The sequence below is a fragment of the Salmo salar genome, chromosome 21 (genome assembly GCF_965601325.2).
Source record: "Salmo salar chromosome 21, fSalSal1, whole genome shotgun sequence".
In the NCBI taxonomy this organism is placed as follows: Eukaryota; Metazoa; Chordata; class Actinopteri; order Salmoniformes; family Salmonidae; genus Salmo; species Salmo salar.
The window spans coordinates 5,133,242-5,157,920 of NC_138311.1; the positions used below are offsets into that span (position 1 = coordinate 5,133,242).

Here is a 24,679-nt window from a genome sequence, read left to right on the forward strand (position 1 = left end):
GGTGGGAATGCTAGTTCTGAACGTCACATGCTAATGTAAAAAGCAGTTTTTTTATATAAATATGTACTTGATTGAACAAAACATGCATGTATTGTATAACATAATGTCCTAGGAGTGTCATCTGATGAAGATCATCAAAGGTTAGTGCTGCATTTAGCTGTGGTTTTGGTTTTTGTGACATTATATGCTAGCTTGAAAAATGGGTGTCTGATTATTTCTGGCTGGGTACTCTGCTGACATAATCTAATGTTTTGCTTTCGTTGTAAAGCCTTTTTGAAATCGGACAGTGTGGTTAGATAAAGGAGAGTCTTGTCTTTAAAATGGTATAAAATAGTCCTATGTTTGAAAAATTGAGGTTTTCGGGTTTTCGAGGAGTTTGTATTTCGCGCCACGCCCTATCATTGGATATTGGAGTGGTGTTCCGCTAGTGGAACGTCTAGATGTAAGAGGTTTTAATCAAACGCAAGCGTTTTTATGTCAATATTTGTACAATAACTAAATGAGTGCAGAGCAAGTCTTGACTCCTGCCCATAAATGGATGAAAATCAGTGTTGTCAACATAATGCTAGCTAGCCGCTGTGTGTTTTCATTTGAATTACACCTACTGACTTTGGGTTGGTTTCCACTGACGGTGATCCAAGAGGAGGGTATGCATGCAGAGTTGGTACTCAGGAGGAAACTGAAGTAAGGAGTGGGCTGTACTCTGTGGGGAGCTTAAACTTCATCACAGAGTCCAAATACAGAGAATCTGCAGATGGCGGAGATGTCTTGATGACATCGAGCTGCCTGCCTACCTGGTTGCCCTTGGACATGCTGACCTGACCATCACCTCCGGTGACCATCTAGCTTCCAGATCCTCTCATGACTGCGCCTGCCCATCTGGAGGCTTCAAGAAGCACTCAAACAGACTTGATCTAGCTACTGTTGTAGCCTATATTAACAAGCACTTTGAGATTCTGTCTGTAATGAAAAGCGCTATAAAAGTGTAATTATTATTATTACATAAGCACCCCACTTAAACATACACATCAGGGGGATTGACAAAAACTAGCCCAATAAAAACCAAATCACAAATACAGTGGCTAAACCACTTTGTCAACCATTTTGAAAAGAAGGTTGACGACATCCGATCCTTGTTTGTTAAGTCAAACGACACCGCTGGTCCTGCTCACATTGCCCTACCCTATGCGTTGACCTCGTTCTCCCCTCTCTCTCTCCAGATGAAATCTTGCGACTTGTGACGGCCGGCCGCCCAACAACATGCCCTCTTGACCCTATCCCCTCCTCTCTTCTCCAGACCATTTCCGGAGACCTTCTCCCTTACCTCACCTATCAACTCATCCTTGACCGCTGGCTACGTCCCTTCAGTCTTCAAGAGAGCGAGAGTTGCACCCCTTCTCAAAGTTGCACTCGATCCCTCCGATGTCAACAACTACAGACCAGTATCCCTTCTTTTCTCTCCAAAACTCTTGAGCGTGCCGTCCTTGGCCAGCTCTCTTGCTATCTCTCTCAGAATGACCTTCTTGATCCAAATCAGTCAGGTTTCAAGTCTGGTCATTCAACTGAGACTGCTCTTCTCTGTGTCACGGAGGCTCTCTGCACTGCTAAAGCTAACTCTCTCAACTCTGCTCTCATCCTTCTAGACCTATCTGCTGCCTTTGATACTGTGAACCATCAGATCCTCCTCTCCACCCTCTCCGAGTTGGGCATCTCCGGCGCGGCTCACTCTTGGATTGCGTCCTACCTGACAGGTCGCTCCTACCAGGTGGCGTGGTGAGAATCCGTCTCCGCACCACGTGCTCTCACCACTGGTGTCCCCCAGGGCTCAGTTCTAGGCCCTCTCCTATTCTCGCTATACACCAAGTCACTTGGCTCTGTCATATCCTCACATGGTCTCTCCTATCATTGCTACGCAGACGACACACAATTAATCTTCTCCTTTCCCCCTTCTGATAACCAGGTGGCGAATCGCATCTCTGCATGTCTGGCAGACATATCAGTGTGGATGACGGATCACCACCTCAAGCTGAACCTCGGCAAGACGGAGCTGCTCTTCCTCCCGGGGAAGGACTGCTCGTTCCATGATCTCGCCATCACGGTTGACAACTCCATTCTGTCCTCCTCCCAGAGTGCTAAGAGCATTGGCGTGACCCTGGACAACACCTTGTTGTTCTCCGCTAACATCAAGGCGGTGACCCAAGCCTGTAGGTTCATGCTCCACAACATTCGCAGAGTACGACCCTGCCTCACACAGGAAGCGGTGCAGGTCCTAATCCAGGCACTTGTCATCTCCCGTCTGGATTACTGCAACTCGCTGTTGGCGGGGCTCCCTGCCTGTGCCATTAAACCCCTACAACTCATCCAGAACGCCGCAGCCCGTCTGGTGTTCAACCTTCCCAAGTTCTCTCACGTCACCCCGCTCCTCCGCACACTCCACTGGCTTCCAGTTGAAGCTCGCATCTGCTACAAGACCATGGTGCTTGCCTATGGAGCTGTGAGGGGAACGGCACCTCCGTACCTTCAGGCTCTGATCAGTCCCTACACCCAAAGAAGGGCACTGCATTCATCCACCTCTGGCCTGCTCGCCTCCCTACCTCTGCGGAAGCACAGTTCCCGCTCAGCCCAGTCAAAACTGTTCGCTGCTCTGGCACCCCAATGGTGGAACAAGCTCCCTCACGATGCCAGGACAGCGGAGTCAATCACCACCTTCCGGAGACACCTGAAACCCCACCTCTTTAAGGAATACCTGGGATAGGATTAAGTAATCCTTCTAACCCTCCCCGCAAAAAAGACAGATGTACTATTGTAAAGTGGTTGTTCCACTGGATATCATAAGGTGAATGCACCAATTTGTAAGTCGCTCTGGATAACAGCATCTGCTAAATTACGGAAATGTAAATGTAAATGTAAAGGGGAAGGATTTATTAATGTGAAATGTAATTATGTGCCTTCTATTTAATCTGAAAGTAGTCAATGTATGCAGTGTCCCCTGGGGCAGGAGAGCACTTGTCAACAAGCGGAGATGGACAGATCGATGGCAGAGTAAAGGCTTTAAATATAAATCCCAGACAATACAGGATGTTAATGATTATGGCTCGCTCTCTCTCGCAGCTCTAACTGTGATGGTGATGGCTTCTTTTGTTCCCCCACTGGGGTTTCTGTTCTCCTCCTCACTACTTACTCATCATCTGTATACAAATATTAAACACCATGCACACAGCACAAATAAACTCACATGGATGCATACAAACTCACTTACACAGATGCATACAACATGGGCAACGCCATTAAGAGCTATCTCAATTTGTCAATTTCTTGTCCTATGAGTGTATTGGCAGATCATAAATAAACTGAAAAGATGCATACCACCACCTACTGCGCTGGAGTGTGTATAGTCTGAACAGGTATAAAGCCAAGGTTGATGATTTACTGCCACCTGTGGTGATGTAATGATCTCCCTGCCGACCTGGATGGAATTCTATGATCCTTTCTTAACCCATAGCATGTCCCACCTAGTTGACTACTTCAATGGTGCTGCCCATGCTAAAAACGTCTTTGGGCCAAGTGCGCCCTTAATCCAACTCCATGGTTTAGACTGATGGACTACTGATGAAAGGCATACATCACCTCATAGTTTAATTAACTTCAACCCTTTGCCCAAACCAAAACTCTTGAACAAAAAGCCAACGCCGACCAGAGTGTCAATGATGAAGATCTGGATGAGCTGACTGGTTCTCGGTACAACAGACACGCACCATGACATATTTCACCGCCAAATTGACAGACACACTGTCACAAGTTGCATACACACAGTCAGGTTAGCCTACATATGTTTATCCCACTGATACCAAAGATAAAAATGTCTCATACACCAATCATTTTGTAAATGGAGGCCCTTACCCATTCGTTGTGTCGTTGGTAACACAGTGATGATTGAACGTTCCAAACATCTGAACTCCCAGAATTCCATACAGAAGGAGGAAGAAGAGCAAGAATATAGACACACTCCAGATCTGTTCCCCTGATCGCCTAAACAGAGAGAACATTTTACATTAACCAAGTATAGAGTTCCAATTCAAATTATATTTCACAAACCGACGCAGGTAACGTCCCGTCCTAATAAAACCCTACGTACTTGAGGATGTTGGTGATGCGTGAGCGTGGCAGCTCGAAGCGGAAGTAGATCCTGAAGGCTCGGATCATGATGAGGGCTCTGGGGATTCTCAACATGCCCCAGGGAGACATCTGGTCAACAACATCCGCTATCTCAAACACCTGGGTGAGAGAGGGAAGGCTGTGAACTGAAACAGGTGCTGTACCTGGAAGACCACTGTTGTAAAGTGTATGCAAACGCACACACACATGCACACATGTACTAACACACCAGACCTGTGTTAAATCTGTATTTATTTTTCTTTGAAATACGTTACGTGCACTTCATTTAAATTGTTTGGAATTATGGAACCAATACAATAGTCCCAAAAGTGCAAAATCCGCCCACACAGGGCACAAACTACTTTAAAGAAAACAAAGATGTATTTCACCAAGGTCTTGGACACACACACAGCGTGAACTTTGAACACCCTGCATCCCACTGCTGGCTTGCTTCTGAAGATAAGCAGGGTTGGTCCTGGTCAGTCCCTGGATGGGAGACCAGATGCTTCTGGAAGTGGTGTTGGAGGGCCAGTAGAAGGCACTCTTTCCTCTGGTCTAAAAAATATCCCAATGCCCCAGGGCAGTGATTGGGGACACTGCCTTGTGTAGGGTGCCATCTTTCGGATGGGATGTTAAACGGGTGTCCTGACTCTCTGAGGTCATTAAAGATCCCATTGCACTTATCGTAAGAGTAGGGGTGTTAACCCCGGTGTCCTGGCTAAATTCACAATCTGGCCCTCATACCATCACGGCCACCTAATCATCCCCGGCTTACAATTGGCTCATTCATCCCCCTCCTCTCCCCTGAAACTATTCCCCAGGTCGTTGCTGTAAATGACAAAGTGTTCTCAGTCAACTTACCTGGTAAAATAACGGTAAAAAATAAAATAAAGGTGCAACATTTGTACCTGAAGCACCAGAGACACCCAGAGGAAGAAGACCATGAAGCCGTCAAACATACACCAGCGATCCTTGACGTATGAGTTATCACCCTGGATGGAGGGGGGAAGAAACAGGCGGAGGAAACAGAGAGTGAGATCAATGCCATTTAAATGTTTCGGTCACACTTTAAATTACGTTCAGCTTATGAAGGCTTCAGAATGCCTTCATAGGGTAAACACGGGCACCCTCATAGATATAATCCTGACCAACCTACCCTCTAAATACACCTCTGCTGTCTTCAACCAGGATGACTGCCTCATTGCCTGCATCCATAATGGGTCCGCGGTCAAACGACCACCCCTCATCATAGTCAAACGCTCCCTAAACACTTCAGCGGGCAGGCCTTTATAATCGACCTGGCCCGAGCATATTGGAAGGATATTGACCTCATCCCATCAAAAGAGGATGCCTGGCTGTTCTTTAAAAGTGCTTTCCTCACCATCTTAAAAAAGCATGCCCCATTCAAAAAATGTAGAACTGAGAACAGATATAGCCCTTGGTTCACTCCAGACATGACTGCCCATTACCAGCACAAAATTATCCTGTGGCGTACTGCATTAGCATCGAATTGCCCCCGCGATATGCAACATTTCAGGGAAGTTAGGAACCAATATACACAGGCAGTTAGGTAAGCAAAGGCTAGCTTTTTCAAACAGAAATTTGCATCCTGTAGCACAAACTCCAAAAAGTTCTGGGACACTGTAAAGTCCATGGAGAATAAGAGCACCTCCTCCCAGCTGCCCACTGCACTGAGGCTAGGAAACACTGTCATCACTTATAAATCTACGATAATCGAGAATTTCAATAAGCATTTTTCTACGGCTACCCCTACCCCGGTCATAAGCTCCGCAACCCCCACAGCAACTTGCCCAAGCCTCCCCCATTTCTCCTTCGCCGAAATACAGATAACTTATGTCCTGAAAGAGCTGCAAAATCTGGACCCCTACAAATCAGTTTGGCTAGACAATCTGGACCCTCTCTTTCTAAAATTATCCACCACAATTGTTGCAACCCCTATTACAAGCCTGTTCAACCTCTCTTTCATATCACCTGAGATCCCTGAAGATTGGAAAGCTGCCACAGTCATCCCCCTCTTCAAAGGGGGAGACACTCTAGACCCAAACTGTTACAGACCTATATCAATCCTACCCTGCCTTTTGAAAGTCTTCGAAAGCCAAGTTAACAAACAGATCACCGACCATTTAGAATCCCACCGTACCTTCTCCGCTATGCAATCTGATTTCCGAGCTAGTCATGGGTGAACCTCAGCCACGCTCAAGTTCCTAAATGATATCATAACCGCCATTGAAAAAAGACTATACTGTGCAGCTGTATTCATCGACCTGGCCAAGGCTTTCGACTCTGTCAATCACCACATTCTTATCGGCAGACTCAACAGCCTTGGTTTCTCAAATGACTGCCACACCTGGTTCACCAACAACTTCTCAGATAGAGTTCAGTGTGTCAAATCGGAGGGCCTGTTGTCCAGACCTCTGGCAGTCTCTATAGGGGTGCCACAGGGTTCAATTCTCGGGCCGACTCTTTTCTCTGTATACATCAATGATGTCGCTCTTGCTACTGGTGATTCTCTGATCCACCTCTATGCAGACACCATTCTGTATACTTCTGGCCCTTCTTTGGACACTGTGTTAACAAACCTCCAGACGAGCTTCAATGCCATACAACACTCCTTCCATGGCCTCCAACTGCTCTTAAATGTAAGTAAAACCAACTGCATGCTCTTCAACCGATCGCTGCCCGCACCCGCCCGCCCGTCCAGCATCACTACTCTGGACGGTTCTGTCTTATAATATGTGGACAACTACAAATACCTAGGTGTCGGGTTAGACTGTAAACTCTCCTTCCAGACTCACATTAAGCATCTCCAATCCAAAATTAAATCTAGAATTGGCTTCCTATTTCGCAACAAAGCATCCTTCACTCATGCTGCCAAACATACCCTTGTAAAACTGACTATCCTCCCGATCCTTGACTTCGGTGATGTCATTTACAAAATAGCCTCCAACACTCTACTCAGCAATTTGGATGTAGTCTATCACAGTGCCATCCGTTTTGTCACCAAATCCCCATATACTACCCACCACTGCGACCTGTATGCTCTTGTTGGCTGGCCCTCGCTTCATATTCGTCGCCAAACCCACTGGCTCCAGGTCATATATAAGTCTTTGCTAGATAAAGCCCCGCCTTATCTCTGCTCACTGGTCACCATAGCAGCACCCACCCGTAGCATGTGCTCCAGCAGGTATATTTCACTGGTCACCCCCACATCCATCACTCCAGTGTTTAATTGCTAAATTCTAATTATTCCACCACTATGGCCTATTTATTGCTTTACCTACCTAATCTTACTACATTTGCACACACTGTGTATAGACTTTTCTATTGTGGTATTGACTGAATATTTGTTTATCCCATGTGTAACTCTGTGTTGTTTGTGCAGCACTGCTTTGCTCCATCTTGGCCAGGTCGCAGTTGTAAATTAAAACTTGTTCTCAACTGGCCTACCTGGTTAAATAAAGGTGAAAAAAAGCTACTACATAAACATGGCATAACAGTGTGACATTATCACCTATGTCAAATGTGACATAACCCACTATACTGTATATTATATTAACATGTGCTTTATTAACAGTGACATACTGTGTTGAAGGATGGCATACGCTCTTAAGTGAAGTCATGTTGGTCACATTACACCAATTCTCGTTCTCAGAAACTTCTGCACAAATGTGCGGAAGGTCTGGTGGACCAAACATCAAACATGGCCTTCGCTAGCAAATACAGAGTCCTGGGATAATCTCCCGGCGCGTTACTCATTGGCTTAATCTACCAACCAACCATCTCCCACATCATTTTCCCCCACGTGTCTTGTTCACCTGTCGTATCGGTCCAACGTCTTGGTAATAAAGAGATTTTGTTTCTAACTCTTACGCATAGTTTTCCCAGAAGCGCGACACACATCGACCACAGATTTAAAGGGTGTAGTCTTTCTTCTTCTCGGTGGAGACACTAGCTAGTTAGCTATGTCCTTTGCTAATTAGCTAGCTGGAAGGTAGGGCCTGTTTTTTTCTCCCTTGAAGCCAGGGGGAATGGGTTTCACTAGATAGCACAGCTACGAAAATCCATGAAAACCACCAGCGTAAGGAAATTGAGAGTGGCTTTCTTCTGGAACCGAGTTACATGTTCCTCAGTACACAAACTCAACACTATAACAAGCCATACCATACCAGTCAGGTCTTTGACACATTCATCCACTCCCACGCTGAAAGATTAGCCACAAAATGTTGGCGCCATTGTAACAGGTTGTAATCAAGCCCTGGTCTCCAGCATTGGAACACAAGAGGAATACCTGGTGCGGTAGTCTTAGGAAGGACTGCTAAATATCATCTTGTCTCTGACAAACACACACACACACACACACACACACACACACACACACACACACACACACACACACACACACACACACACACACACACACACACACACACACACACACACACACACACACACACACACACACACACACACACAGGTCCATCAACCCATCTAAATATCTCTCATACCCTACTGTAACCTGTAGATCATGAGAGAACCTTCCAAAATCAGCAGAACGTTTCTAATCGATTTATTGACACTTTTAATTATAACCGGGTGGTTTGAGCCCTGAATGCTGATTGGCTGAAAGCCGTGGTATCAGACCATATATCATGGGTATGACAAAAAAATATGTATTTTATAACACCGGCCTTTATTGAGTGTGCAACGCTGTCATCGAGGTAAAGGGTGGCTATTTGAAGAATCTGGAATATAAAATCTATTTTGATTTGTCTAACACTTTTTTGGTTATTTCATAGTTTTGATGTCTTCACTATTATTCTACAATGTAGAAAATAGTAAAAATAAAGAAAAACCCTTGAATGAGTAGGTGTTAAAACTTTTACCGGTAGTGTAACTCAACACTTAACGACAACAAACAAAAAATGACAATAAATAAAGGTTAACTTACAAATGTTTTGCTGTCCAGTGGCACCACAAGTGGTCATTTGATTAGCGAACTCCATCCCATGTGCGCTTACTGCGCTACAGAAACACCGCTAACCAAACTACAGTGCATGGGCACTGAATTAAAAGGGTAACTATATTCAAAAATCTAATTTTGTTAGATTTTTCCTAGACCTCAAAAGTGGTCCCCAGATGCGGTTTAAGCATTGTTGTAAAAACAGAAAATCTATTTGTGTTGTTTTTCTACAAAAGAAAGTGTGAAAAATACGTGGGGAAAAATCTGGGGGGAAAAAAATGGGGGAAACCCGAAACCTGGAAAAACAAAACCATCAGAAAATTAAGATCAAAACAATTAAGCAAATATGCCATTTAGCTGACGCTTTTATCCAAAGCGACATACAGTCATGCGTGCATTCATTTTTACATAGGGTGGTCCTGGAATCGAACCCACTATCCTAGCACTGCAATGCTCTACCAAGATTTATGACAAGGTTATACATGCTTTGTGAAGCATATATTTAATATGATTGATAAAGCCTTTACGAAGCAGTGCTTATGCCACCCTTTATAAAGCACAGGTTTACATCATATCTGACATAGTGGGTTATGTCACATTTGTCCCACAGCAATGCCACATTTAAATACCCTTTATTGTGCATGACATACAGTTATAAATTATTTGAGACATTTATGTAGTGTTTATGAAGGCTTTATGAATCTCTTACAAGCTGCATGTCATTTAAAGCGGGCCTTATTTAATACAAAGCAGGCCTTATCAATTCTGTTGCAGAGCTCCAAAAAAACTTGAATGGCCCACTGATGTAGTTGGAAGTTGGATGGGAGAATTTGTGAGTTGCTATTGACATATTTTCTGACTGAATGGGACCCTGTGATAACAAAACAATATGGTTATCAAATACACAAAATATATACAGTTGAACTCGGAAGTTTACATACACCTTAGCCAAATGCATTTACACTCAGTTTCACAATTCCTGACATTTAATCCTTGAAAAAGCTCCCTGTCTTACATCAGTTAGGATCACCACTTTATCTTATGAATGTGGAATGTCAGAAAAATAGTAGAGAGAATGATTTATTTCAGCTTTTATTTCTTTCATCACATTCCCAGTGGCTAAGAAGATTACATACACTCAATTAGTATTTGGTAGCATTGCCTTTAAATTGTTTAACTTGGGTCAAATGTTTTGGGTAGCCTTCCACAAGCTTCCCACAATAAGTTGGGTGAATTTTGGCCCAATCCTCCTGACAGAGCTGGTGTAACTGAGTCAGGTTTGTAGGCCTCCTTGCTCGCACACGCTTTTTCAGTTCTGCCCACAAATGTTCTATAGGATTGAGGTCAGGGTTTTGTGATGACCACTCCAATACCTTAACTTTGTTGTCCTTAAGCCATTTTGCCACAACTTTGGAAGTTGTACATTTGGAAGACCCATTTGCGACCAAGCTTTAACTTCCTGACTGACATCTTGAGATGTTGCTTCAATATATGGTCATTATGGCCAAACAGTTCTATTTTTGTTTCATCAGACCAGAGGACATTTCTCCAAAAAGTACGATCTTTGTACCCATGTGCAGTTGCAAACCGTAGTCTAGCTTTTCTATGGCGGTTTAGGAGCAGTGGCTTCTTCCTTTCTAAGCGACCTATCAGGTTATGTCGATATAGGACTCGTTATACTGTGGATATAGATACTTTTGCACCTGTTTCCTCCAGCATCTTCACAAGGTCCTTTGCTGTTGTTCTGGGATTGATTTTCACTTTTCGCACCAAAGTACGTTCATCTCTAGGAGACAGAACGCGTCTCCTTCCTGAGCGGTATGACGGCTGCGTGGTCCCATGGTGTTTATACAGATGAACGTGGTACCTTCAGGCATTTGGAAATTGCTCCCAAGGATGAACCAGACTTGTGGAGGTATACCATTTTTTTCTGAGGTCTTGGCTGACTTCTTTTGATTTTCCCATGATGTCACCCAAAGAGCTACTGAGTTTGAAGGTAGGCCTTGAAATACATCCACAGGTACACCTCCAATTGACTCAAATTATGTCAATTAGACTATCAGAAGCTTCTAAAGCCATGACATCATTTTCTGGAATTTTCCAAGCTGTTTAAAGGCACAGTCAACTTAGTGTATGTAAACTTCTGACCCACTGGAATCGTGATACAGTGAATTATAACTGAAATAATTTGTCTGTAAACAATTATTGGAAAAATTACTTGTGTCATGCACAAAGTAGATGTCCTAACCGACTTGCCAAAATTATAGTTTGTTAACAAGTCTTTTGTGGAGTGGTTGAAAAACAAGTTTTAATGACTCCAACCTAAGTGTATGTAAACTTCCGACTTCAACTGTATATCCGGAGAGAGCCATGATTTCGTGAAACAGAGTATGTTACAGTCTCTGGTGTCTCTCTGGAAGTAGATCCTCGCCCTGAGCTCGTCTACTTTCTTCTCCAGAGTAGGGTTGCAAAGGGTCGTAAACTTTACGGAATTTTTCCAAAAATTTCCATGGGAAGGCCCGGGAATTTGGGGAATTTTGCTTAAATTCATCAAAAAAGTTAGCGTATTAACAGTGAACCTTTTTTGTGGGATAAGAATAAGGTAATTCTAGGTCTTGTGGCATATTTTGGTTAAACTATCCCCAAATCTATCTGTAAACAATTGTTGGAAAAATTACTGGTGTCATGCACAAAGTAGACGTCCTAACCGACTTGCCAAAACTATAGTTTTTTAACAAGACATTTGTGGAGTGGTTGAAAAATGAGTTTTAAGGACTCCAACCTAAGTGTATGTAAACTTCCAACTTCAACTGTATTTCATGTTAGATTTTATTTTGACTGGATTATCCCTTTAATAATTTGACACGTGGGATAGGTATAGACTAAAGTGCATAATGGGAATTGTGTTCCAAGACACATAGTAAAGCTCCCTTTGCTGGCTCTAACAACCACCCAATCAGTTTGCTGCCTGTTCTTAGTAAAATGATGGAGAGAATTGAGTTTGACCAAATACAATACTATTTTTCAGAGAACAAGTTAACAACTGACTTTAGGCAAGCATATAGAGAAGGGCACTCAACTTGTATTGCCTTGACTCATATTTTAGATGATTGGTTAAAATAATTGGATAATACAATGATAGTTGGAGCTGTATTGTTAGATTTCACTGCAAGCCTTTGATTTTATTCATCATAAATTATTATTAATGAAACTCACTTGCTATGGCTTACATCCCCTGCTATCACATGGCTGGAGAGTTATTTATCTAATAGAACCTAAAGAGTGTTCTTCAACTGAAGTCTTTCTAACATCAGACATGCACAGTGCGGTGTCCCTCGGGGCAGTTAACTTTAGCTGTTACTCTTCTCTATTTTTACAAATGATTTGCCACTGGTCTTACACAAAACAAGAATTGACCAAAGTCATTTTGGTGTAATGAAGGTAATCTAATCTAATATAATGCAATCTATGGTAACTTTGGTAATTTAAATAACTTTTTTTTTTTTAAGTATTCATATATAGTATATATTTTTTTTATCTGTGTCCATATTGTCCATGAGTTTCTAGTGAATAGACCATATGGTTCAAGAGAAAATAGCCAAATTAATGAAAAAAGCATCCAATCAACAATGATATTATTTTCAATTAACTCTGCAACTCTCCCATCTCGTCTTTTTTCACACCTGCCACCCGTTTGGCGACAAAATAATTACAAGAAAGACATTGACAATACAGTAAAATAAATAAAAGTGTATAAAAAAAAAATCTATAATTATATTTCAGGCTAAAACCCTCATAAAACACAGACGGTACACACTACGTTGATTGTTTTTATTTAGGAAGTTTCACAGTTTTGTCATTATTTTTCTTATTTTAAAATCATATTATTTGAGGCCACACAGAGGGCCAAAGATAATTACAGACAACCTTGATAATCTGAAGCACCCAAAAAGGCTACTAGATGTCATCTGACAAAATGCCATGTATTCCTTAAAAGTTAAACAAATTCTGGTAGTTTAATGGTAAACTTCAAGTTTCCAGTAATATAACCTCCCTTTGCAACCCTATCTCCAGCACAATACCAGTGTCTACTTATGTGATTTTTTTGTTCTACCCAATGACATTTTACAGACTATAACTGTGTTCGAATACTCATACTAACCGCACTAACCCAAATCAAATCACATTTTATTGGTCACATACACATGGTTAGAAGATGCTAATGCGAGTGTAGTGAAATGCTTGTCCATAAGGACCTGAAGCGAGGCGACCATCTCTGTCGGCCCCATGACTTACGTACTATTTGTGACGTGAATTGAGTATATAGTATGCTTATTGGTCATAGTATGGATATAGTTAGTATCACAAAAGTTCTTGGATGTCATACTAAATTCACAAAAATACGAAGTATACACGCAGAGGACCCTATTTCCGTACTTTTAGGGACGATAATGCAATTCTTCAGAAAATGGGCGTGGCTTCACAATGTTTTCCGATTTAAAGAAAAAGGGCGGGAAATATGCAGTGAGCTAAGAAAATGTTGAGCAATGTAATAAAATAATGACTTATCAGATAAGTTACGTGACACGTTATGTTGGCTGACAATTTGTTAGCTACGCTATCCTTACGAACTGCATAGCATTACAGCAGAATGTACCGGTATGTTAGCTAGTTACCTAATGTTAGTTGGATACTAATACATTGAACTTGCCAGGCAGTATATTAACAATCTGCCATCTAACTAACTAACCAACTTTTATTGACTTGATTATTCACATCATTCTTAGCTAAGTGGTATAGTCGTTGTGCGTTTCAATGGACATTGTTAATTCTGTCTATCTACTCCGAATTCAGAGCACTCTCGCGCACCGTTGAATATGGCCGGTGTCAGCAAACATAGACAAAAAAAGCGTAATAAATTGTTGCCAGCAGCACAGTTAGTCACCAATGCTCTGGATGACATGAACACAGCCTAACCAGCTCTACTAGGGTGAGTAAAATGGTCAGAGTGAGGCGCTTGACTGCCGTTGAACGCTCGGATCAACCCTACTCCTCGGCGAGCGTCCAGTTTGCACTCTGAACGCTCCGAGAGTGAAACACTCTGAATTTAGGAACGGACAATTTGACAATGCTCTGGGTTTACAAACGCCCAGAGTGCACTCTAGCACTCCAGACTGAATTTACAAACACACACAAAATCGTAAAATGTTTAGCTTTGTTACGCTAACAAGCTAGCAAGAGGTTGCATAGCAACAGCATCAACTTCCGGTAGACAGGCAAAGCTCTAGTATGCTCAACTGAAATGATACCGTTCGTTTACAGTATACTAAAATGAACTAATAGTGTGCACTCTGAATGCTCCGAGAGCGAAATGCTCTGAATTTACAATCTGACAACGGTCTGGATTTACGAAAGCCCAGAGCGAACTCTGGCACTGCAGATTGTATTTACGAACACACTTGAAATCGTAAAATGTTTAGTTAGTAATTTGTTCTACTAACAAGCTAGCAAGCGGTTGCATAGCAACGGTATCAACTTCCGGTAGACAGGCAAAGCTCAGGCCTCCCAAGTGGCGCAGTGGTCTAAGGCACTGCGCCACTAGAAATTCTGTGTTCGAGTCCAGGATCTGCCGCAGCGGCGCACAATTGCCCCAGCATCATCCGGGTTTGGGGAGGGATTGGCCGGAAGGGATGTCCTTGTCCCATCGCAACTCCTGTTGCGGGCCGGGTGCAGTACACGTTGACACGGTCGCCGGGTGTACGGTGTTTCCTTCGACACATTGGTGTGGCTGGCTTCCGGTTTAAGCGGGCATTGTCTCAAGAAGCAGTGTGGCTTGGTTGGGATTCGGAGGACGCATGACTCTCGACCGTCACCTCTCCCGAGTACGTACGGGAGTTGCAGCGATGGGAACAGACTAACTACCAATTGGATACCACGAAATTGGGGAGAAAAAAAGGGGGAAAAAATATATATATACATTTGAAGACGGAAGTTTACATACACCTTAGCCAAATACATTTAAACTCAGTTTTTCACAATTCCTGACATTTAATCCTAGTCAAAATTCAGTTCCTCAAGAAGCTCCATGTTAAGGAGGTGGCCGACCTCCTCAAGTAGATCGAGGACTCCAAGGTGACTGCCAAGCTGGAATCAGACAAGCCCTGGCTGCCTACCTGTGCCAAACATGAATGGAGATCAAAGCTGCCTTGGACCGCAAAGTCCCGGAGGAGGAGAAGTGGTACAAGGGCAACATTGAGAAGCTCAAGGACGTCTCTGGCAAGAAGGAGGACCAGATGAAGAGCATGAAGGAGGAGATCACCACCTTCCACAACCAAGTGACAGACTTCCAGAACCGGATCGACGGGTTGAGGGCCCAGAACACTGCCATGGAGATGCACCAGATGGGCATTCTCCCAGATGGAGAATGCCCATCTGGGCAACGTTGGCGTGCTAGAGGACATCATTGCCCACCTGGAAAACTAGCTGTGCAAGACCAAGCTAGAGATGAGCAATTTCCTGAAGAACTACCAGGAGATGCTTCACATCAAGCTGAAGCTGGATACAGAGATCACTTACAGGGAGCTGCTGGATTGAGAAGAGACCAGGCTGGGCATCTCGGGAGGGGATGTTAAGCAACACACCACCTGAGTCGAGCCCCATATGTCCGATTTCTTGACCATGCCTGCCAACCTCTTACCAAGTAACAAAACTGAGGACATTTACATGAATGTATACTAACTAGCCAGAGAAGTTTGACCTTTGCAAAAGAAACACTGGTTTACACATTTTATATATATATTTAACTATGGGAACCATAGGATCTGTGGTCTAATTTCCTTACACTTCTTACTTTATGGATATAATAAGGATCTGAATTTGAGCTTGACATTTACTGGAGTATAGAGTTACAATTAGTGCTGAGCGTTTAACCAAAATGTCAGTTATTTTCGGTTTTTAAACAACCAATTGACCGATGTTGGTTAACTTATTTGAATTCCATATACAGTTGAAGTCGGAAGTTTACATACACCTTACCTAAATACATTTAAACTCAGTTTTTCACAATTCCTGACATTTAATCCTAGTAAAAATTCCCCGTCTTATGTCAGTTAGGATCACCACTTTATTTTAAGAATGTGAAATGTCAGAATAATAGTGGAGAGAATGATTTATTTCAGCTTTTATTTCATCACATTCCCAGTGGGGCAGAAGTTTACATACACTCAATTAGTATTTGGTAGCATGGCCTTTAAACTGTTTAACTTGGGTCAAACATTTCAGGTAGCCAACCACAAGCTTCCACAATAACATTTTACATTTTTTACATTTTAGTCATTTAGCAGACGCTCTTATCCCGAGCAACTTACAGTAGTGAATGCATACATTTCATTTATTTATATATATATATTTTTTATTATTTGTACTGGCCCCCCGTGGGAATCGAACCCACAACCCTGGCGTTGCACACACCATGCTTGTGTTGAAAACACCATGCTCTACCAACTGAGCCACAGGGAAGGCAATAAGTTGGGTGAATTTTGGACCATTCCTCCTGACAGAGCTGGTGTAACTGAGTCAGGTTTGTAGGCCTCCTTTTTCAGTTCTGCTCACAAATTTTCTATAGGATTGAGATCGGGCCTTGGTGATGGCCACTCCAATACCTTGACTTTGTTGTCCTTAAGCCATTTTGCCACAACTTTGGAAGTATGCTTGGGGTCGTTGTCCATTTGGAAGACCCATTTGCGACCAAGCTTTAACTTCCTGACTGATGTCTTGAGATGTTGCTTCAATATACTGTGGATATAGATACTTTTGTGCCTGTTTCCTCCAGCATCTTCATAAGGTCCTTTGCTGTTGTTCTGGGATTGATTTGCACTTTTTGCACCAAAGTACGTTCATCTATAGGAGACAGAACGCGTCTCCTTCCTGAGCGGTATGACGGCTGTGTGGTCCCATGGTGTTTATACTTGCGTGCTATTGTTTGTACAGATGAACGTGGTACCTTCAGGCTTTTGGAAATTGCTCCCAAGGATGAACCAGACTTGTGGAGGTCTACAATTGTTTTCTGAGGTCTTGGCTGATTTCTTTTGTTTTTCCCATGATGTCAAGCAAAGAGGCCCTGAGTTTGAAGGTAGGCCTTGAAATGCATCCACGGGTACACCTCCAATTGACTCAAATTATGTCAATTAGACTATCAGAAGCTTCTAAAGCCATGACATCATTTTCTGGCATTTTCCAAGCTGTTTAAAGGCACAGTCAACTTAGTGCATGTAAACTTCTGACCCACTGGAATTGTGATACAGTGAATTATAAGTGAAATAATCTGTCTGTAAAAAATTGTTGGAAAAATTACTTGTATCATGCACAAAGTAGATGTCCTAACTGACTTGCCAATCCAATAGTTTGTTAACAATAAATTTGTGGAGTGGTTGAAAAACTAGTTTTAATGACTCCAACCTAACTGTATGTAAACTTCCGACTTCAACTGTTACAAAAAATACCAAAAAAGACAGGCGAAGCTCTGGTATGCTCAACTGAAACGATACCGTTTACAGTATACTAAAATGAACTAATAGCATATAGTATGTAGTATGCTCATTAAATATGTAGTATACAGTATGTTAGTCTGGGTATTCAAACACAGCCTATGAGATTCGTTGTGACATGGGGAGCAGGTAAATACCCTGTGATGTAAATAACCATGTTTCCACCAACCATTTCATTCGGATTAATTACCTGATCCATAAAAAAAGTCACGACCGGGCTGATGGAAACATGAAATGCCGGGACAATTTTATAAATGCTGACAGACAATTTGTTTGTTCGACATAGCGGGATCTTTTCATGTCAATAAAGTTCATTATGCGAGAAATGGCAGTGGAAACAGATTTATGAGCAAATATTGATATAATAACCATCATATCAAAGTAAACTTGTGTGGTCCTCCCACTGCGACTCAGCAAAGCATGGATTTTATTAGGCTACAGATTAAATAAATTGAGAACATCACAGGGTGATGAATGTGCAAGGTGATGATCTTGATGCTCTGTTCCAATAAATATCGAGGTTCTTATTCTGGTGAAATGATGATCGATGGTTGGCTACCGTTTGACAAAAACTATTGTTCTTATCCATAATAATCTCATAATGTAGGTAGCCTACCTGCACTGTATCTGCGAGCTGTTGGCTAGCGCACATGTGCCAAGATCAGAGTGGGCACATTTGCTATATAACGCAGCAGTTTTAGTGACACAACCATCAGTGGAGTTGAAAATGCAATGGGAACTCATTTAACTTGTATTTTTCATTTAGTACATGGGCATTTTATTAAAAAAATATGTTTATGTGCATTACGCCATCACGCACATCCTTTTATCTTTTTTCAGATTTTTTAATATTCGCATGAAAATCTGTCGCAAATTGGATCGAAACCTGTCTACAGACAAACATTTATGACCTTATTATCTTTTTAACCACAGATCATAGAAAAGCACAGTTTTCACATATGTAGACACTGGTTTGGTGCTGGAGATAATGAATATGAGGTTGAAAAGTGACTCACTCATAGGCAGAGACACACTGCATTCGTCAGTGCTCTAGTGAGGGCTGCGTCAGTAAAGTTGCATGAATAAGTGAAGGTGGATGTTCAGGCTGGCTGCCCACTCAAAGATGGAGGATCTTTACTCTGGTAAAGATGCTGTATACTCCAGTGGTCTTAGAGCCAACTGCTCATAGATGAAAATACAAAGCCTGAGCTTCTGTCATAGAGGTGGAGTCATTGACTGAGTGTACAAAACATTAACAACAATACTGGATTCTATCTTGAAATAAACTTATTTGTGTTAACGTACTATAACTTATTGATTACGTTATATGTATAAGGAATGTATATGTTGGGGTCAATGACGGGTGGATAGGAACTGGGTGTATGGAAAGATACTGAGTGAGACAAGGGGAAGTGCAGAAAGTTAATATTCTATTATTGTTGAATATCAAGGTTCCTAAGAAGATAGACAAAGGACAACAGTCTAGTTTCAGTTCCTGATAAGGCAGGCGAGCTACGGAACTAGGGAGGAGCGAGGAATTCGGCTCGAGGTTAACTCAACAGATGAAGTCAGAAGAAACCTCTGGGAGGGGGGCCAGAGGGGACCACTCAAACGACCCTCCTACTACAGTCCTCTCACACACCCATACACCTCCATGCCCAAGAAGGTTCTAGCATCAGGCAGGACCATGACTACACCAGTGAGAGGAACTAATTAACTTCCTGACTAGCAACAGAGATGTATTGGCTGTCTAGTATAAGGAGCTGACCCTGCCTAGTAGGAGGTTATAAATATAAAGTACCAGTCAAAAGTTTGGACACACCTACTTATTTAAGGGTTTTCTTTATTTTTACTATTTTCTACATGTAGAATAATAGTGAAGACATCAAAACTATAAAATAACACAGAGAATCATGTAGTAACCACAAAAGTGTTAAACAAATCAAATTATATTTCAGATTCTTCAAAGTAGCCACCCTTTGCCTTGATGAAGCTTTGCAAACTCTTGGCATTCTCTCAACCAGCTTCACAAAGAATGCTTTTACAACAGTCTTTAAGGAGTTCCCACATATGCTAAGCACTTGTTAGCTGCTTTTCCTTCACTCGGTGGTCCAACTCATCCCAAACTATCTCAATTTGGTTGAGGTCAGGTGATTGTGGAGGCCAGGCCAGCTGATGTAGCACTCGATCATTCTCCTTCTTGGTCAAATAGCCTTTACACTGCCTGGAGGTATGTTGGGTCATTGTCCTGTTGAAAAACAAATGATAGTGGGACTAAGCCCAAACCAGATGGGATGGTGTATCACTGCAGAATGCTGTGGTAGCAATGCTGGTTAAGTGTGCCTTGAATTAAAAAATAATAATAAATCACAGACAGTGTCACCAGCAAATCACCGCCACACCATCACACCTCCTCCTCCATGCTTCAATGTGGAAACCACACATGCAGAGATCATCCGTTCACCTACTCTGCGTCTCACAAAGACACGGCGGTTGGAACCAAAAATCTCAAATTTGGACTCATCAGACCAAAGGACAGATTTCCACCAGTCTAATGTCCATTGCTCGTGTTTCTTGGCCCAAGCAAGTCTCTTCTTCTAATTGGTGTCCTTTAGTAGTGGTTTCCTTGCAGCAATTCGACCATGAAGGCCTGATTCACGCAGTCTCCTCTGAACAGTTGATGTTGAGATGTGTCTGTTACTTGAACCTACTCTTACGATAAGTGCCATGGGATTCTTTAGTGACCACAGAGAATCAGGACACCCATTTAACGTCCAATTCAAAAGACAGCACCCTACACAGGGCAATGTCCCCAATCACTGCCCAGGGGCATTGGGATATTTTTTTAGACCAGGGGAAAGGGTGCCTCATACTGGCCCTCCAACACCACTTCCAGAAGCATCTGGTCTCCCATCCAAGGACTGACCAGGACCAACCCTGCTTAGCTTCAAAAGCAAGCCAGCTGTGGAATGCAGGGTGGTATGCTGCTGGCATACCTTCACTCTGCGGTCCAACTCATCCCAAACCATCTCATTTGGGTTGAGGTTGGGTGATTGTGGAGGCCAGGTCATCTGAAGCAGCACTCAATCACTCTCCTTCTTGGTCAAATAGCCCTTACACACCCTGGAGGTGTTCGACCATGAAGGCCTGATTCACACAGTCTCCTCTGAACAGTTGACGTTGAGATTTGTCTGTTACTTGAACTCTGAGGAGCATTTATTTATTTGGGCTGCAATCTGAGGTGCAATTAATTTCCTGTGGCAGTCCTCGTGAGAGCCAGTTTGATCATAAAGCTTAATGTTTTTTGTGACTGCACTTGAAGAAATGTTCAAAGTTCTTGAAATGTGTCTTAAAGTAATGATGGACTGTCGTTTCGCTTTGCTTATTTGAGCTGTTCTTGCCATAATATGGACTTGGTCTTTTACCAAATAGGGATATCTTCTGTATACCACCTTGTATATACGTTGTTACAACACAACTGATTGACTCAAACGCATTAAATGTACTTTTAACAAGGCACACCTGTTAATTTAAATGCATTCCAGGTGACTACCTCATGAAGCTGGTTGAGAGAAAGCCAAGAGTGTGCAAAGCTGTCATCAAAGCAAATATATTTTGACTTGTTTAACACTTTTACTACATGATTCCATATGTATTATTTCATACTACTGACGTCTTCACTATTATTCTACATTGTAGAAAATATTAAAAATAAAGAAAAACCCTTGAATGAGTAGGTGTGTCCAAACTTTTGACTGGTACTGTATATTATTGATTTTAGATTCTTCAAAGTAGCCACCATTTGCCTTGATGACACCTTTGCACACTCTTGGCATTCTCTCAACCAGCTTCACCTGGAATGCTTTTCCAACAGTCTTAAATACGTAATTTCAAAGTTTGTATAATGTTCATCAGTATGGAGTTACTATTCAAAAAGGAGGGACTGTTGGATTCTAGCTTGAAATATACTTATTCATGTTACCATACTAGAACTTATTGATTACTTTAAATGTATAAGTAATGTATATGTTGGGGTCAATGAAGGGTGGAAAGGAACTGTGTGTATGGAAAGTTACTGAGTGAGACAAGTGCAGAAAGTTAATATTCTGTTCAAACATGTTATTGTTGATGTAACGATGTACGCTGAGAGTCGGGAAGCAAGTTCAGGGAGTGAATACATTTAATTAATAAATGAACAAAACAAGAAACACGAACAGCACACAGACATGAAACAGCAACAATGACGACTGCGGAAGAAACCAAAGGGAGTGACATATAAAGGGCATGTAATCAAGGAGGTGATGGAGTCCAGGTGAGTGTCATTATGCGCGTAACGCTGGTGACAGGTGTGCGCCATAATGAGCAGCCTGGTGACCTAAAGGCCGGAGAGGGAGCACACGTGACAGTTGAATGTCAAGGTTCCTAAGGAGAGGGGCAAATGACAACAGTCTAGTTTCAGTTCCTGATAAGGCAGGCCAGAGAAGCCCGCCCCAATGACTCTCCGACTACAGTCCTATCTCACATGCATACAGCTCCACGCCCACAATCGCTCTAGCATCAGGCAAGTTCCTGACTAGAAATATATGTGCTTGTGTAATCATACTTCATCTTTGCAGCTGTATGACCTAGTGGGTGAATAAACCTGGTTTGTTCAGAACCTAACAACACCTTCCTAATATTGAGTTGCACAGTCCCACACTATGTTTGGAATATTTTTTTATTGCACAAAATAGGTCAACTTTTGTACTATAGGGGACAGTAGATTGACATAGGCTAGTGCTTTTGCTGTTCGTTAGGCCTACTCATCTTGTTGGTTGACAAAAAGAAAATGCGAACAGTTCTTCCAATATCTTCAATATGCACCTTGGAATTGGATAAGGACGCACGCAGTTGCATTCCTGATGCGTCTGTCTTCACTTGTAGCCTGTGAGAAAGACCCGATCATGTGACAGAGAGTCATGTGAGAGAGAGGTGACTCGGAACAGGCAGACGGAGGAAGATAATTATAATTATTATAAACAGCCCAAGGGAAAAACAGACACAAAAGGCTTTTTTTAACCCCTGTGCGGCCTCGGACATCCAGCGAAAAATCATATCTCCATTAGCATAACAAAATGTAATAATATTAAAAAAAAAAAATTTAAAAATCTAATTATATCGTTTTGTAGATACACCTCTCCTGAATCGAACCACGTTGTCCGATTTCAAAAAGGCTTTACAGCAAAAGCAAAACATTAGATTATGTTAGAGGAGTATATCGTAAAAGTAGCCACATAGCCATTTTCCGACCAACCACATGCATCACAAATAACCCAAAAAAACAGCTAAATGCAGCACTAACCTTTGACAATCTTCATCAGATGACACACCTAGGACATCATGTTACACAATACATGCATTCTTTTGTTCGATAAAGTTCATATTTATATATAAAAACAGCATTTTACATCGGTGCGTAACGTTGACTAACTATTTTCCCTCAAATGCATCCGATGAAACAGAGCTACAATTTACTAAATTACTATTCGAAAACATTTTTAAAATGTAATATTGTCATTCTAAGATTTATAGATGAATATCTCTTGAAAGCACCTGTAATGCCAGATTTAAAAATAACTTTACTGGGTAATCACACTTTGCGATAAAAGGGGATGCGATACTCAGAACAATAGGCTAGCAATAGCAATAGGCTAGCCATCTTGGAACAATCGCATATCACATCTAGTCTTGTATACTATTGTCAATAATCCCTTACCTTTGGTTGTCTTCATCAGAAAGCACTTCCAGGTATCCCAGGTCCACAACAAATGTATTTTCGTTCGAAAAAATTACTCCTTTATGTTCCAAGAGCTTGTTCTTGTTAGCGCGTCTGAAGGCTGATCCAAATGCTTCGTCGGCCACGGGACAGCCATTTCGGGAAAATGCATTTTTTCCCCATTTAGGTTCGTTCAAACATGTCAAACGTTGTATAACATAAATCTTCAGATCGTTTTTCAACACGAGAGCCAATAAGATTCGAGGGGGACGATTGCATTGTGTTTCAAAACGTTTCGAAAGGGGAGGGTAACCAGGGGCGCCGGCGTCATAATGGTGATGGCCCTCTCCGTGTGACCACGTTCCACAGCGTCTCATTCATTCAATTTTAACAGTAGAAGGCTCAAACCAATTTGTGAAGACTGGGGACATCTAGTGGAAGCAATAGGAAGTGCTCAATGAACCATAGCTCACGGTGTGATTAATAGGCAACGTGATGAAGTTGAGTTCGCAATTCAGAATTCCACTTCCTGTTTCCATCTGTCTCGGGGTTTTGACTGCCATATGAGTTCTGTTATACTCACAGACACCATTCAAACAGTTTTAGAAACGTTAGGGTGTTTTCTATCCACAAGTATTAATTATATGCATATCCTAGCTTCTGAGTTTGAGTAGGAGGCCGTTTAAAATGGGCACGAATTTTTTCCAAAATCGCTTTAGCGCCCCCTATCCTAGGGGAACGCCAAGAGGTTAAAGGGGCATTACGGCCATACAAAGGGGATGCCACAGGGAAATTTGAAGCATTATCAAGTGCTTGTCAACTTGTGAATGAGAGACTTATGAAGTTTGTTCAGCTTGCGCAAAGAACAAAGCAGAGCTCATGCAACTTTTTCCAAATCATCATTAGAGTCCCATCATGCAGCCTTAGAATTAATGTCAAATCTAAACATATAGCCCAAAGTTTGCATCACAACTAAAGTTACATAAATAACTCTAAATTAAGTATATAGGAGTACCTGTTACTTTTTTCCCTTTCTAATCCCCCACCTGTTACTTTTTTTGTCATCATTTCTAATCCCCCATATATTTTGGGGGTATATATATATATATATATACACACACACACACACACACACACACACTAAAAAGTTTGGGGTAACATAGAAATGTCCTTGTTTTTGAAAGAAAAGCATATTGTTTGTCCATTAAAATACTATCAAATTGATTAACAATGTCTACACTG

The 24,679-nt window shown here is 42.0% G+C and overlaps 1 protein-coding gene, 1 non-coding gene and 1 pseudogene across 4 annotated transcripts in view; 1 reads left to right on the top strand and 2 right to left on the bottom strand.

Moving 5' to 3' along the window:
* Nucleotides 1-24,679, bottom strand: part of nalcn (sodium leak channel, non-selective) — a 363,467-nt gene that overhangs the window by 298,504 nt on the left and 40,284 nt on the right. For all 3 annotated transcript variants that reach the window (XM_014163790.3, XM_014163789.3, XM_014163792.3), the window contains 3 exons: nucleotides 5,064-5,147; nucleotides 4,136-4,275; nucleotides 3,901-4,029 (listed from right to left, as the gene is read on the bottom strand). In XM_014163790.3, coding sequence (XP_014019265.1) covers nucleotides 3,901-4,029; nucleotides 4,136-4,275; nucleotides 5,064-5,147 — 353 coding nt within the window. The remainder of the gene's footprint in view (nucleotides 1-3,900; nucleotides 4,030-4,135; nucleotides 4,276-5,063; nucleotides 5,148-24,679) is intronic.
* LOC123729583 (desmin-like) lies at nucleotides 15,191-15,784 on the top strand (annotated as a pseudogene).
* Nucleotides 16,562-16,657, bottom strand: trnae-uuc (transfer RNA glutamic acid (anticodon UUC)). The gene is made up of 2 exons: nucleotides 16,618-16,657; nucleotides 16,562-16,597 (listed from the first exon to the last, which is right to left on the bottom strand). It is a non-coding gene; the product is annotated as a tRNA-Glu (tRNA).